Source organism: Excalfactoria chinensis, chromosome 3 (assembly GCF_039878825.1).
Source record: "Excalfactoria chinensis isolate bCotChi1 chromosome 3, bCotChi1.hap2, whole genome shotgun sequence".
Lineage (NCBI taxonomy): Eukaryota > Metazoa > Chordata > Aves > Galliformes > Phasianidae > Excalfactoria > Excalfactoria chinensis.
The window spans coordinates 94,949,685-94,965,968 of record NC_092827.1 but is presented as its reverse complement, the minus strand read 5'-3'; the positions used below and the strand labels follow the sequence as shown (position 1 = coordinate 94,965,968).

Below are 16,284 nucleotides of genomic sequence, written 5' to 3'. Positions count from 1 at the left end.
GAAGCTGCCCTCCAGCTGTGTTTATTAGCAAATATATCACTATAAAATCTTAATCCATTTGATAAGAAAATAAGCGAAAGAGGTATAACAGTAGCAAGAACAATAGCTTTGTTATAAGAAGATCTAAGAATACCTTTATTTCAGAATTGGATTAGATGCATGACAGATTACACCATATAGCAAAAAGTGTCTGTGCCATTAATCAAGGAATCTAAAATTTGATGAAATGTGTGTGTGCAGAAGGGTCATTTCATAAGCACATTTAAGTGAATATGATGTAATAAATTGAGCCTATGGACATGTGCTGAATAAATATTTATGATAGCAGTAAAATGTGCCAGCAGTATTTATTATTTCAGAATTTTCTCCATGACAGGGTAATGATTTTTTTTTTTCCTTCCAATCACAATTCAGTGTTACATCTTTATTTTTAGTTTTTCTACTGCATATATGCACTGAACACATACTGTAGGGAAAAAAAAATGCATTTTTAAAATGCCATAACAAAACCCAACACTTCAAGCTACTCTGCAAATCTGGAGTCCAAGGGAACACGCCTCCACATCAGAGAATATAAACTGACCTGCTGCCTCAAGAAAGCTACTAAAATACCTCAGCAGGAGAAAGTCTCAATCAGCTAAGATTAATGCTCCCTCGTTTCTTGTCTGCTCTTGCTATCATTGAAGACACTCACAAAGATGCTGAAGAAACAAATGGGATTTTAATTTTATGCCTAATAAAGCTTGCTCTGAGGGATTATGTGGACTTCACTGACACAGAGCTTTTGTAGTGGACGCATTCCACACACGCTGCTTTTATGCATGCTGTTAGAAGGCGCTCACTGTCCTCTGGACTCACAAGAAAATCCAGATTTTCAAACACAGTCTTCAATCTCACCCTCTCATATATTTCCCCTGTAGCCCCTCCTCTATACAGAGATCCTTCCTGCCGATGCAATGTGAAAGAGGATTTCGGTACAGAGAAACAGCTTATTAATTTTACACAGCTCTTGAGCTATTTTGAAATCTACCCTGGAGAGTACTGTCAGCAGTAGAGAACGATTATTTCCTCAGCTTTCTTGTCTTTTTCTATGCAATCCATCTGCTTAGTTAGCACAATGGGCACACAACCTCTGCCTGACATTTGGAAACAGCATAATCCAAACAAATAATGTTACAGATTATAGCATATGGTAAGAAAAGAAACAAAGCGCAAACAATCTGAAGCATCATTAAGACAACAAAAGAAGCACCAGAGAATTATGAAAGAAAGTTAATGCTGACCTTCCCTCTGCCTGCCTCTCTTGGCTCTTCACATCTATTGGCATTACATTACATAAATCCCACAGATTCGGAACACAATAGAAAGCACTGTCCCAGTCATTCTCACAAATCATGGCCCGCAAAACCACTCTGATGAACTGCTAATTATTCTAATAGTCCTGAAGTAATAGAGGAAAGTAACTAATTCTTTCAAACATGGCTAGACATGCTTTCACTAAAGGCTGTGCTCACTCCACTCTCATTCGTTTAAGGAGCAGAAAGAAAATCCCTAGCCTACTGACTACAGCACTCAAACATCCAGAGCAATTATACATAGAGGAAACATCTAAATGGCAAGCAGTATCTGTAAAACAAAATGACAGGATGTGAATTCACCAGTTCAAATCTACAATGCATTATGACTGCCCTTCTCGCTTAATAGACATCACATACCTTAAGCAATTGGAATTTCAAGACAAGTAGTGAACAATATTTAAAGGAACTGCCCCACGTATGGACCCAAAAATGTAAGCAGTGATGGAGAATTTGGAAAGATCTGACAGACACGAAAAGACAGGCAAGTCTCATCAGTGAAGGCATGGGAGCTCTAAGCTTTGTGCATCAGAACATGCAAAGACTGGTACTTCCTGTCTTTCCTGTATTTACAGTGACTGCAGCAGCTACACAAGAATCAAACCAAATAACTGAGAAAGCATTCCCTATAGCAAATAATTAAATAAATAAAACAGATCGTTCACTGGGAAAATATTTCTCACTTCCCCCCACTGCCCCCGAATCAGTTCCATTAGTCCTACAGAACAATCACTGAAGGAAGGAAAAACAGCACGAAGGAAGAGCAGCATTTCTTCAGTAACCAGTACGTTGTTTTAATGGCACGGTGCTTTAGCGCTAGCAAAACACAACAGAAAGAAACAACAATATGGAACTCAACGGGTCTTTGTTCAATTCCTCTCCCCACTTCAAGCTGCTGTGTGACTAGTGATTAGAGCCTTGTTACACTTGGGCAGATAAAGCTAGACGCTCCTGAAAAAAGCTGGATGGCTATTCATTAACAAGCACAAGCAAGGGCTGAACAGAACAGTCCTTAACCTCTGCCGCACTTGGTTCTTGTTTGACACACAGCTGTGGGAAAAGCATCAGCCAATGAATTGCTTATGAAGGGATGAGTGAGTCATGGCATACGCTGAGCCAGCATGGAGCCTGCTTTAAGCTATGCCAACTGACAACGGAGTGTTACACACGCTGGCCATGCCCCAGATAAGTCTCTTATATCATGGGGCAGGCGCACAAGAGACACACAGGGAATTTTCGGATGGCCAGTCCGACCATTTCTTGATTTCTTTGAATCATTCAAGAAGGAACACAAATGTAACTGATTTAGTATGCCTAAGCTCCTCTCTGAAATACAGGAATAACCATTTCAGACAAGCTATTGCTAAGATCCACTGCAGTATCCTGCAGCCTGCAAGACATGGCCTCATGTAGCACATGTTCTGACGCTACCTTTAGGAACAGGGTTATTTCAGGGACATTCAGGTGCTTCAACATGAAATTTAAACAAATTACGATTGAGAAATGATGATTTCCCTTCCCCCCCCATTTTCATCTTTTCTAAATGATATTTTGGCAATTAACTGACACCTTCGGAAGACAAAACTACCATCATATGCTATTTGTATATGTAGACGTACTCCTACATTACATGAAATTCTTTTTTCAGTTTTTCTTCCAATTCAAACTATTTGGAAAACAGAAAACAAAAAGAGACGAGCGATTATCAAAAAACCAGCAGAGAACAACTTGAAGACTTGGAAGAAACAAAATATTTGCAAATTCCTGACATGTATTTATTCACACTCCATCAGCCTGGGAAGAACCTTCCCCACTCCTGCAGCAGTGACCTTGTAATGAAACGATGACATCTGTCTCTGGCCCAAGGGCCAGTCAAACCTACTTGAGACACTGACTACACAGAAGCTCACCTTCTCCAAGGCTCAGGCATAAGCTCCCATCCAGTGAATTTTACACTACGAGTACAGTGAGCACGAGGATCTGAACAGTCTTGAGTTGAGTCACTTGCAATTTTTATCAGTGTTAGTAACTGCCTCCGTACCTCAAGTGCCCGCACCCACAGATAGCTGACAGGTGTATCATGTTTTCAACTCATTTAATTACTTACCTTTGCTCACCTCAGGTTCTTTATTTTTTTTAGGTTGGATACTTATGTCTAATCTGCATTTTCATTTAGCTAATCACACAACTTATGAAATCATAAGCAACTGCAAACTGAAATTTAGGTGTCCAAGCTAGCTATTTACAGCCTGCAACTGCTTTCAAAGGACCAACAACTCCTCTTATCTGCTTGCTTAACTACAGTGCTTAACAACGTATTGTGCATCAACCCATTCAAGCATTTCACTTCAAGGCGTTTGTTACTGCTGCAAAATAATGCTACCGTTCTTTCTCCATGAACTTCTCCCTCTAGATGTAATACAGTACATTTGACTATATTCCTCTCAGACATCAGCCAAAGCCATCACATCGCATCGAGTGATGAAAGCAAACTTTACAAGCTAATTTAAATAGATTTCTACAAAAGTTAAAAATTGCCATAACAAAAAAAAAAAAAAAAGTTCTGACTTCTAATATTAGATGAAAGCCTGGTTTTCTCTCAGAAGAAGGCGACACATACGAAATGAGTGTTTGACCTACATACCCTCACACATAGCACCTTATAACCAACAATCTGTAACAAAAGCATGTGGTGTGTGTTTCTCAAGCACGTTACTAGAAAGAAGTCATCTAATTGAATAGATGTGCAGTGGGAATTCGCTCAGCTGGAACTTTATAAACTGAAATTTCCAAGCAATAAAACAATGGTAGATATCTCTGTCACACCCTTTGTCTACACAACATTTTCTTTAAACTCACTTGATTTAATATTTTATTTTGGAAGATGGAGATTTGCAGCATTTCTTATCTTATAGAGTCCTCAGCAGTGGTATTTAAGAAGTGCTCTGGATCTGTGGTTGGGGTACATGCCCCAGGTGGATATAAAACCCACGGCAATGCAAAATGCAAGCACAAACTACCCTGAGAAGAGGATGGGAGGAAGAACAGGCCCTAAACAGGAGCTGCAGTGTGCTCTGAGCAACTGGGACACTAGGATTTTAGGATGCATCCATTAAGACACAGCCAAGGGGGCTAATCTCACATCTGTTGTTTTGTCACAATTTCTAAACCCCTCTCCGTGGGCAGTGAATATCCAAACCCAAAATAACAGTATGATTTAATTCATGCTCATATGTTTTCAGTAAATGTGGCAATTCATTATATTCACTGAAAGCTCACTCATAACTCTTGTCATGTGAAATAAAGTGAATACATCCTCCAGCAGCATTAAACCAATTTTAAAAATGCATGTGTTTGCATAATTATATTCAGTATTTCATCCATGGCTTAACAGAACATTTTTTGGTGGTGGCTGACCACGTCAGTAAGTGCAGTGTATACTGACAGCGATGCAAGAAATCAGGTCATACAGTGGAAATTACATGCAAGGCCTCAATGAGAACCAATCAGGCCAAGTCCAACAATCAGAACCAGTATCTTATTTGGCCCTTAATTCTTTCAAAACTTCTCATCTCCATTGGTCAACATTGAGAAACCATGACCATTTCTCCTCACCTCCATTCCACTTACCTCTCTAGAGCTGCTCTGACTGAGCAAGTCAGCCTGCTCAAGAGATTCACCAATGCAAACGTGGATTAAGACTACACCTGACACCTCTTCAGGGTAGATATGCTTTCTCTGATTATTTTTTTTTCCAGTTTCTCCAAGTCTAGCCACTCTCTGCTCTTCATTTTACAACCGTAGATGAGCAGAAGTAATGAAGTAAACAATGCCTACAGTTGCAGACATGCAGGCATAAAATAACACATCTGGAATGTAATTAACTTGCTTTAGATATACATTGGCCTTTTTTTGTTGTTTTTCATTTTTGTTTTTCCCAGAAGCAGTTGCATAACTAAAGATTTAACACTTATGTCATTTCTGAGTAGGTGTCTAAGTGCATCCCCCAACTAAGATCCCAAAACAGAATGATCTTGGCAAATCTTTAATTGCTGAGTCCTCAGTGTTTCTATGTTTGAGCAGCAAGCCTTCCAGGAAAACACACATCTATGTATTTAAATGGAAAATACGTCACTGTACCATTTAAAGTTGTAATATGTGAAATTAATGCACATTCCTCACCTCAGCGGGGAGAGCCTGTCTCAACTTCAACTCTTGTCTTGCCTGCTGAGATTCAAGATCACAGATGCCACGTATCCACTGTATCAGTACATTTTTCCTTATCCTATCTAGAGTGCACAGGCAAGTCACATCCAGGCTATTTGGCCCATTTAGTCCTTATGAAAATACAGAACAGCAGTTTTCTACGATGATTCACTGATGATGGGTCCATAGCAGAGGCAGTGACTACTCCTATGCATGACATTCTCCTACCAGCTTATCCCAGCTTCACAGCTGCATTACTTCTCTGCTGCTTTCTCAGTTTATTTTTACAGGCTTGTTTTTATCTCTGTAAACTAAGGAGGGAGAAAATAACTAATTATGGTGTTCTGACCAATTACATTTCTGGTTAATGAATATTGTCACTGACTGTTTTCCAACACTTTCAATTGTTACAGAAACTTTCATTTTTCATCTTAACACTACAGAACATTTTCTCATTAAAAGAAAATGGGATGTGTGTGTGTACGTGCACATGCTTGAACATAAATGTATGTATAAAACTACAAGAAAGAGGAAGGCAGATTACTTTCTGCCATCCGTATTGCTATTAGGAAAGAAAAAGAAACGTCTGAACAACAAATAGATGGCCTCTCTTCTTTATGTCAGTTGCCTCTAACTTTATAGAGCTGTGCCATTATTTATAATACACTTTCCTTTCATCATATCAGATTGTTTCATTCCACTTATAATCACAGCTACATTCACAAGTCAACTTATTATCACAGCAAGATCTATCAGCTCTGCCTACACTGTATTTACAAACTCGAATGGAAGTTGTTAGCTTACAAAAACATTGCTACAGATACTGTGGCAGACCTGAGGACATTAAACTTAATAACAGAGAGATAAATTAACTGATATTGGGAAAAGACAGGAAAGAGGGCAGAAATGTCACATTGATTGTCTGAAGAGGTTACGGACTATTGCACGCTTTGACCAAGGAAAAGACAACAAAATGGGCTCCAATAAACTGACCTATGGGATCTGCTGAAAACAAAACGATCAAGCATCCTAAGGTTTGACACTGTAATGATCCTCTGTGTGAGAAAACTGACAAGATACTAAGAATTCAGAATTGTTTGTCCTTACTCATGCTGGGCACTGAGTTCAGTCTAGAGAGTTCTCCTCAGATTAAAAATGAAGAGACAGAAATCTCCCTTCAAGCCAAGAAAACTTCTGGCTATCAGTGAAAATCCATCTTTGAAAATTAGAAACAGTGGGAAGTGCACTGTATTGAATGCTAAATTAATTTCTTCTGATAACTTATTTCAAACAGTATTTGATTAAAAGACAATGAAACATGCTTTCAATCTGGAAAAACACGGTTACCACAGGCTGTGGCAAAAGTGGCATTACTGGTAAGTGACAACAGTGTTGTTATTTGTTTAGCTCTTGTAAAGGCACCCCAGTCAATCAATAGCTCTGCATGTATGAAGGCAGCAGGGTTTGTATAAAGATGCTTATCAGAAATCCATGAGCAACGTTCCACTTTTGATTATAGTGCTCCAGACTGTCGGCAATACTGTTCAAGACTGTATGCCTCTTTGACAAGCCATATTGACAGAAATAATAATATAGAAACCACACTTCCTATTTTGCATATCTAACTGCACTGCCAATTAACCACTATGCTGACTGAAATTGCTTTGTTATTCATTTTATTCCAACTGATGTTAATACTTTGGCAGCTGATGAGGATAATAACCGATGGGGTATATTGGAAATTTTGAAAGGAGATATAAAATTTATGTCATTTAAAGATGTGGAGAAAGCTGCTGTGCTTTACAGTCTTAAAATATGGTGATGCCTCAGTTATATATAAAAAGTATTTGGAGTTGGAGAACCAGGAGGTATCTGGAAACTTGTGAATGAAAAGAAGATATAAAATAAGAAGCTTGTGAAATACAAACACGTTCAAAAAAAAATTAAATAAAAAACATTAAGAGAAAGACCTCATAAAAAAAAGCAATAAGAATACAATGATAAGACTTTTCCACTTCTACCTCTAATACTGCATCGTGCAACAATGCTTGAACATCTGGAAACATTTACATCTGGTGTCTTAAACAAAACATAACACTTTTCTGCAGCATGATGAGCATGTTCTAACTGCGAAATGACATTTCATTTACACTCATCCTTGAAATATTTGTTTTATTATAATTACAGCAAAAATAGCAATTCCAGTCTATGAAAAAAAATGAAAAGGTTATAAAAATGTATTTTCCTGTTACTAAGTCTTTCCTTGCCATTTTCTTACGCAGATAAAACGCTACCTATACTTCCTAGGCAGATTTTTCAAAGTTGCTTTATATTCTTCATTAGAGTAGCATAAATGATTTTACTGCAGCGTTGCAATTCTGACCCTGCTATTCTTACTGAAAGCTCCTGGGGAGTTCAATGAGTATCTTCACTGAACAAGGGCTGCTCACTATCTGACATGTTGGTAAGGCTCTGTTACAGAAGTGTCTCTAAGAGGACATAGTTTGGATATATGCAGTGCGCACCAACTTCAGCAACAACGACAAAGCAGAGACTGGAAGAAAGCAGCTTAGCTTAGAAGTGGGAGGTCTGCGTGCTTATTCTTGCTCTCTCATCAGGTTCTGGGCAGAAACACTTAGCGGGGATATCTGCAATGGTAACACACGATTCCTGTGCTCAGCATCAGCTGTCACCTCTGAAACCCCACAGCCAACTCTTTTTTCCCTAAGCCTGCATTTTCCACAAATCCTTTCTCATGCTCAGGAACTCTGCTGTTGAAACACCTCTTCACTTCCTCTGCTCAGCTGCATCCTTCCACCACAAAGGTCCCAAGTGCATCCCAGTACCAAACTTTATTATTAACTTTGTTTACAACCACCCCCAGTAATTCCTTCCACTTTGGACTCCCCCCACTCCTCCTAAGTCAGTGGCCTACATCTTGGCCATAGATCTCACCATGTCAGACCCATCGTGGCCCCACAGTAACCCACGTCCTTTGATGCACCACCACTATACATACAACTCAACTGTATCTGTTCTGCTGTGAGCACACAGATCTTATTCTCTCCTCATTTTTGCCTTTTCTTTCCAAGCACAAACACAAACTGACATGCACATTCCATTATTCACCTCCTGGCTCTTGCTCTAGCAAATATATATATATATATATATATATATATACACATATGTATATAAATAAATAGAATCAACTTACATTCATCAGAAAACCACCTGCGCGACAACCTGAGACATGGAGAAAAGAAACAGCCAGAATAAATGGCCATTCATATTTGTCATTTGCTGACTGAACAAGGAGTTAGGGGACAACAAAAGGCCCAACTGACTAGAAAACAAAGAAGTGTTTGTAGGAAGGAAGGTGGATGAGGATGATGACAGCCACCTGCACAGCTACACTTCAAATGTTTCTCCTCATTCAACATGCAATTTTCACTCCATACAAGCTATAACAAAAGCAATAACCGTCCTCTTAAACAGAGCAAGGAGGGAGGAGCACAGGTCATCAAATGCCCTGCATGCTGCAGAGACTCCTGGTAAGCTTTAAGCAGCCCAGGACTTACATTTGTGAATGTTATTCTGTTTCTTACTTCTCTGCATTTCTCTGTATATTGCCACAACAAAGAGAGAGTTATTTTCCTATTTCTTCCTTTGGTTAAATTCTTGATTCCTTCAGCCATCTGTCACCCTTCCAAGTTTAATGAGAGTCAGAAAGCTAAGCAAAACAAAAACACTTGGAAGATGTTTAATTCTTACTTTTAAATATTAAAAGAAAAAAACTATGCGGTGAACTACTTTTTATGTAATAGGATGAGCTAATTGCTTGGTTAGTATTCTGCTTGTCTCTCTGAGGCACAACACTGACAGCTAAAACCACATGAGATCATGCTACTAAGCAAATCCCCGACAAAATTACCTGAAGAGAGTGTTAGCAGCAAGATTGTGGTTTGGTTTTTCAAAAGAAGTGGCAAAAATCCAGCCACACCAGGCTTCTGGCTTTGCTTATACTATTAGCTAGAAGAGGGTTGGCTGAAGGACAATGGAAAGAATAGAAAAGCAAAGCAAAGCTGAGCAGATGGGGGTGGTAGTGCTAGCTGGTGCCAGGGGTAGAGGAGGAAGGTGTGGATGTCTGAGCACTGTGGTGACATTTATTGAATGGCTGGGAAAAGTGATCGTTTCTCCTCCTTTCAACACCTCTGACTCATAACATTAGAGTGCAATGTTTTCAGGGGGTTGTCTAATTGACCTAACCTAGAAGACCTTTTCAACTTGTAACAGGTACCACGCTGCAGAAAACTGGCAAAGCAACAAAAAGGCAGGCAGGAGGTCACCGCAAAGACTGCAACCTTTATGTGCATTCGTGTTAGACTAGAATGGAAAACCTTCAAACTGAACGAAGCTAATGCTGAATGGAGCAAGTGCTGAAGCCAGGGCTGCTGAAGGATATAAGTCAGGATACAAGCTCATGCTAAACCAGCATGGGCTGAGACTCTGCAGAAGTGCCCTCTGATGTCAGGGTGAGGAATAAGCAGCCCTTCACTCAGTGCTCTCCAACTGATGCTCAGAAATGTGGCGACGGACTCCACAGGAGCTGCGTCCAGCCCTGCTCTGCCATAAAGACAAATGTTCCTGCCAAGCTCATAGAAGAAAACGGGAACACCTCTCTGAAGAATTAACAATGGAAGGAATCATATGTTTTAAAATGCCGTCCAATTCTAGAGCTTCTGATAAGCACAGAAAAAAATCGAGGACGCTCAGAGTTATCAGGTAAACGCTTGGAAATACCTTCTTATGACATGTAACATCTTTCATTTTGTAAAATCAGCTACTTAACTTCTGGAGAGGCTCCTGGGCTTCCCTATGAAGTCCTTACGTGTCAGCTCCACCACTTCATCTTTCATTTCCCTTAACAAGACTCATTTCCTCCAAGAGAGTTGCCTTTCTGCACCATTATCCTTTAACTGGGTCCAAGGTAATGTTTTTAAGAACCGACAAAAGGTGTGATTTTAAAATGCATTCTACAGAATTATGGCTGGTATTTAGAGCATTACATTTCATTTCCCCTCATTGTTTCAGCCTCCCCTCACATTACCAGCAAGCCACAAAATGATATCCCCAGATGTACACGACTCCAAAGAATACTAAGTATATATGTGTATATGCACTCATACATCTATAATTTTCCCCTTTAAGCACACCCAGTACAAAGCATGCAGCATTCTCAGTCCTGCACTGCCTGAACACACTACAGCGGAGAGTGGTGACTTGAATTTCTCTCCCTCCCTCTTTCGGATAAACCCAGCCATCTAACTTCCTTTTTAATTAACAAAATGCTCCTGAAGAGTCACTTCTGTACATTTTGCCTTTTTGGCAGTTTACCACTGAGGGGTCTCCGGAACACAAAGGAAATTTTCAAGTGAACAATGCAATCACATCCTACAACGTTGGCACTGTTCATCACTGGGGGAAAAAAAAACAACACCCAACCCACTGAATCCCAACTACTTCATGCCTGCAACTGGGTCACCTCACCCAGACATGCAAAGGTTAAGCAGGAGATCTGGTTTTCACTTTGCGAATCTTGTAAATGACATTGCATGATCGTGCAAATGAAGCAAGGCGAGATGAGAAAACGAAGAGGAATGAAGCTGTATAATCTAATCAGGAGCCAACACGGGTTTTTCTTTATGTTCTTTCCCCCCCCCCCCCTCCCTTGGAGACAAAGGGAAGCTTTGGTTTTAAATCCCTAAAACACACTCTGGTGCTTAGCTTTCTTTTAAAGCAACGCTGAACACACTCATGTCTATTTCACATGTATTTATGAATAGGTTCGTCTAAGTAGATATGCAAAAAGAAAACCCGTAACAGCGCTGTTTAAAGGACACCGAAGCAGCTTCCCATCACTTCAGAAACTAAGTGCCATAGGACCGTAATTCCTGACCATTTACACCTGATTTTTTTTCTTTTTTTTTTTCTATAAAATCTCCGTCCCTCTCCGGACCACGATAGCGGCATTATTCCCCCCTTCTGAGTAATGAACCGCTTATTTCCGACCCCCTGCATAATTAGCTGACCTCTGCCTTAGTTCATCGACTTTTCGCCAAGGTAATGAATGGGAACGACTCGATCCTCGCGGCGCTTTCAGCAGCGCACGGGCTCCCTCCCCGCCCCTCTCTCCCCGCCAGGTCCCTGAGCGCCTGGTCCTGCCCTGCCCCTCTCCGCAGGACACAGCCCCGCTCGTCTGGCACCCCCGGCTGGGACAGGGGGCACTGGGGGGCGAGGGCCGGGGCTCTCCCGGCGGGGGACAGAGGCTGCAGGAGGCGGATGCTCCGCGGGAAGAGAGTCCGGGGGGAGCAGCGTAGGGACCCCACGGTCCCCGGGGGAAGTCCCAGCGCCGGCTCCGGGCTCCTCCCGGCCGCTCCGCCGGCCGAGCACCCCCCCCCCTCCCGCCGGCACCTCGGCGGGAGCAGCCGGACGATCCCGGCCCGGGCGCCCACCCCGCCCCGCAGGGAACCGAGCGGCGTGTCCGAACCCACCGTGTCCGCCTCGCAAAGAAGCCGGTGACCTGTAGATAGCGATAGGCACTGAATGATGTTTGCTGCTGCCGTGGAAATGGTGAATGTGGTGAGCGCCCAGGCTGGAGGCTCCCCACGCCACCCCAAGGAGGCCGCTGAGCGTGAGCGGGACTATCCAGAGCAGCGCCAGGCGGCCCCCAGCGCTGCCGCCGCTACCGCCGGCGGGGCCCGGCTCGGGGCTGCCCCTGAGGAACCCCCCCATCCTCGGTGCGCGGCGGCCTCGGGGGGAGCGGCAGCCGCAGCGAAGGAGGCAAACTTTGGGCGGGAGCGCTTGCACACACGCAGCCGGGGCCGTCGGCTCACGGCACCAAGCGAGCCATCTCTTCCCTGCGGGAAAGCTGCCGGGGATCCTTTTCTCCGGGTCTTCTTCTACCCAAAACAATCCGAGACATAGTCAGAGGCGGAGAATCCAGGCAGGTGAGAGCCTCGGCAAAGAGGTGGAAGAGAGGAATAGCCCCGCGCTCACGCAATCGCTAGTTTCAGCTTTCCCGGGGCCGCCGCTCATTTAAAACAATACTCCACAGTTGCAAGGGTTTACGAGAGCGCCGAGCGTTCCCCCATCCTCAGAAATCCGCGGGGTAGCCAACGGTGCCACATTTCTGCTAAGGAAGAAAAAAGGGGATGCCACTCCATCAGCCAGCGCCGGGAAAGCGGAGAAAAATCAAACTGCTGCTCTTCCTTCCATTCATCTCCGAACTGGTGAGCCCCTCGGATCGGGCTCTCCCGGCGCGCACACGCAGACCCGCTCGCACACACACACGCGCACACACGCACACTCGCACCCAGACAATGAGCGGGCTGCTCCGGCAAGCTCAGCGCTCTGACTACTGACAGTAATACCCGAGGATGTTTGCAGGGAGAATAGTGCACCCTTATGAAAGAAGCAGGGAAAAAAAAAAATATATATATATATATAAATAAAAAAATAAAATAACCACGCTCGCGAAGTGCAGGGCTATGCAAATCTGCAGTCTCCAAACAGCAAATCACTGAAGCCTGGATGCAATGCAGAGGACGAGCCTATGTTAAAGGAGGGAGGCTGAGTTCAGCTCCCACACAATCGCGCTCCGCTCCGGAGCTGCCAGAAGGCGGCTCGGGAGGTGCGGACTCAACACGGGCACTCTATAGGCGCACGGCCGCCCAGAGGAACGAGGAGAGCTCCCCTGTGGCAACGTCTCAAAACCCCGCTTTCTTCTGAAAAAGAACCGTTTCGGGTCTTTTAATTGACCTAAACTTCACCCATCAGACGTCTCCTCTGTCTTTTCGAGCAGCGGCTTCGGATCTCCGCTAATTACACACATGGCGCCTAACAAAGAGTTTCTGCTCGGGGGAAGGAGGTTGTAGTGTTTCGGTTTATTTTATTTCATTTATCTGCCTTAAACCGCCGCTCACCGCCACCAGCCGGGTTGCAAACGTCCCCGTGCCGATCCCCAAGCCCACCCCACCCCCGGCTGCGGGGTCCCGCCGCCGCCTCGCCCCCACCTCAGCGGGAGGAGGGGTCGCTTCAGCCCACGCCGCCGCGCGGAGGAGCGCAGCCCCTGCAGTACCGCACCTGGGCACAACAGGGTGTGAGAGCCACACGCTGCCGCTCCCAGCCTCCCGTAATCCCGTGCCGTGCCTTCGGCGGCATGAGATCATGGGTGCGGACGCGTGAAAGGAAGACGGCGAGCGGTGGGTGTGTGAAAATGCCTTTTTTTTTTTTCCCCCCCTCTCCCAATACGCTTCGCATTCATTTCAAACGCAAACCGCTGCAGTTTGCTGAGGTACTTTCTAATTTGCGCGGATGCGATCCGCCGAAGTTGCAATCCTTACTCAGCCGCGGAAGCTGTAGGAAAGGAAAAGCTTTTCGTCCTGCTCTGCTCAGCCCAGCACAGCTCGTTCCCCGGGGGTGCGAGGAGAGCCCCAAAACCCCGAGCGGAGCCGAGGGAGCGGCTGCAGCCGCCGCCCTGCCCCGAGGGGGTGCAGATTTCTGCCTCTCGCCTGGAAACACCGCCCGTCTGCAAGTATAGCAGAACCTCTGGGGCAGACTGTAAAAACCCTTCATACACCCATGGAAGCACTCCAGGGAGACCAACAAACGAATGAAGCCACAGGCTTAGTGCTCAAACCTTTCCCAGGCTTCATGCAAACGCACATCTGCCCTGCTAACCCAACCTGCAAAACGGAAGGGCAGCTTATAAGAAACTCAGGGACTTCTCCCACCTGTGCCTTTGTGAAGCCTTTGTGCAAAAGAAGTGAGAATCTCACATTTCCAACCTATCAGCTTGCAAGTGCCGTGCACTGTCACTTCTCCAAAAAGCAAACAAAAAAACACACCACAACAATCGTCCAACCACTACCAACAAAACCCCACTGAAACAGTTCATGGTTTATAAAGAAAATCCAACACAATCAAATCTCCAAAATCATTCCTCAAAGAAACACAGCCTGGATTTGCCAGTTCCTCTAAAATTCAAGCCCACAAAGTCTATTTCCCGATCCTTCAAGCAGAACATGTTAAGAAACTTATCCACAAATATAACTGTTTTCTATCAATGTGACTCAGAAAACAAAATGTTTCAGTCCCTGGAACCAGGTTTTTGGTATATTGTTGACAAGTTGCTTTAGTAGTGTGCAGTAGTAAACTGCTGATTCTTAATGATAGTAGACAGCCTACCAATACTTTGAAAGACATACACTTCCCTGCAATGGGAAGCCATACTGCCAACCCTGTAACAATACAGTTGGCACAATGATTCTGAGCTGGCAAGTCCTCCGTAGGCCATCTCCTGCTTGGCTCATTTAAGGCCCCCATCATGAGCTCTGTTCTGCTACTGCTCAGTGGGAGTTTTCCTTTTGGCATCCAGGAAAGCATAGCAGAACCTCTGTCATGGAGTTCCTGTTAGTTGTAGCCTTACAACAGATCTTTGTACAGTTCCCTTCCAAACTGAGCTTAGTTTGTTCAACAGAATTCCATACTTCAGTGTTGATACAACCGTAGGTCTTTGTATTCTTTATCTTGTTAGGTTGTAGAGTTGAGATAACACAAGGGTATAGTTGTAATTCTAGAGTAAATAGATAGCCAGAGGATATCTAAAGAAAGACTTACCAATACTGAGGCTTTCAGTTGAGATGGACGTTCACCACAAAAACTCCCCAATGGAGCAATCTCCCAGAAAGAGATCCTGCCTTAGTGGTGGTTAGCTGTTAAATGGGGTCTAGGAGAGGTGGAGCCAAGCTTCACCCCTTCCAGGAGCACAGCTGAATTACCTTCACCTGTGCTCCTGCAGTTGACTCATCACTTGACTCAGGTGGTTAATCAGAGGCTCAGGCTGTGATCAACAGTTTCCCTTACATAGGTATGTTTATTGTCTGAGCACCCACATCTAAGTTTTTACCTTCATCATGGAGGCCTACCTAAAGTACTTAAATACCAAGGACAGATGAATAAAATATTTACATACTCCAGAATTACTACATCTAATATTTAATTGAAGATTAAAAAGGAGTGTTTAAGTGCTCCTATTATTAAGTGTATATTATTTACGCAGTGCATGCGTGTAACCACCACTAAAGATTCTAGCTCAGATTTTTGCTTGGATACTACTTAGAACAGTTCTTTTATCTTTTCATCCAATTGCCTGTATATATGGAAAAACAATACTCTCCAGAAGAGCAGTGATACATTGGAAAAGGCTGCCCAGGAAGGTGACCGAGTTACCGTCCCTGAAGGTGTTCAAGAACCGTGGAGATGTGGCACTGAGGGACGTGGCAGCAGAAATGGTAGGGATGGGTTAGCAGTTGGACATATTGACCTTAATAGTCTTTTCCAACCTTAATGTTTCTATAATTCCCTGATTTTGTTTTTTAGGTGTTACATGATGTTAAATGCTATTTAGGGGCCTCTCAGCGGTGGATTGTTTGGCTTTTGTGTCCTCAGCAGCAAATCTCCACAACCCTACTTAGGCATCTTATTTAGTTACTTGGTGAAAATGTGAACGTGGAGGCACGTGCCTAAGTAGGCATCCTTTTCTGGATCTTGCCACGTGCTCCTATACATGCTAGTTTGAACGTCATTAAAATTAGAGAGTACATTCAGCATTTTCCTGGCTCTGCATTCTGAACCACAGAAAGAAACAAGAGGACTATCCAAG

General features: G+C 43.6%; 1 protein-coding gene across 40 annotated transcripts in view; it reads right to left on the bottom strand.

The window, feature by feature from the left end:
• Positions 1-16,284, bottom strand: part of NRXN1 (neurexin 1) — a 611,800-nt gene that overhangs the window by 241,042 nt on the left and 354,474 nt on the right. The window contains exon 1 of one of the 40 annotated variants that reach the window (XM_072331094.1): positions 12,113-13,085. The exons of 36 other annotated variants lie outside the window; for them this stretch is intronic. In XM_072331094.1, coding sequence (XP_072187195.1) covers positions 12,113-12,353 — 241 coding nt within the window. In that variant the 5' untranslated portion in view covers positions 12,354-13,085. Of the gene's footprint in view, positions 1-12,112; positions 13,086-16,284 lie in introns of those variants that run through there. 3 more of the 40 variants (XM_072331093.1, XM_072331097.1, XM_072331095.1) reach the window with 3 other exon arrangements.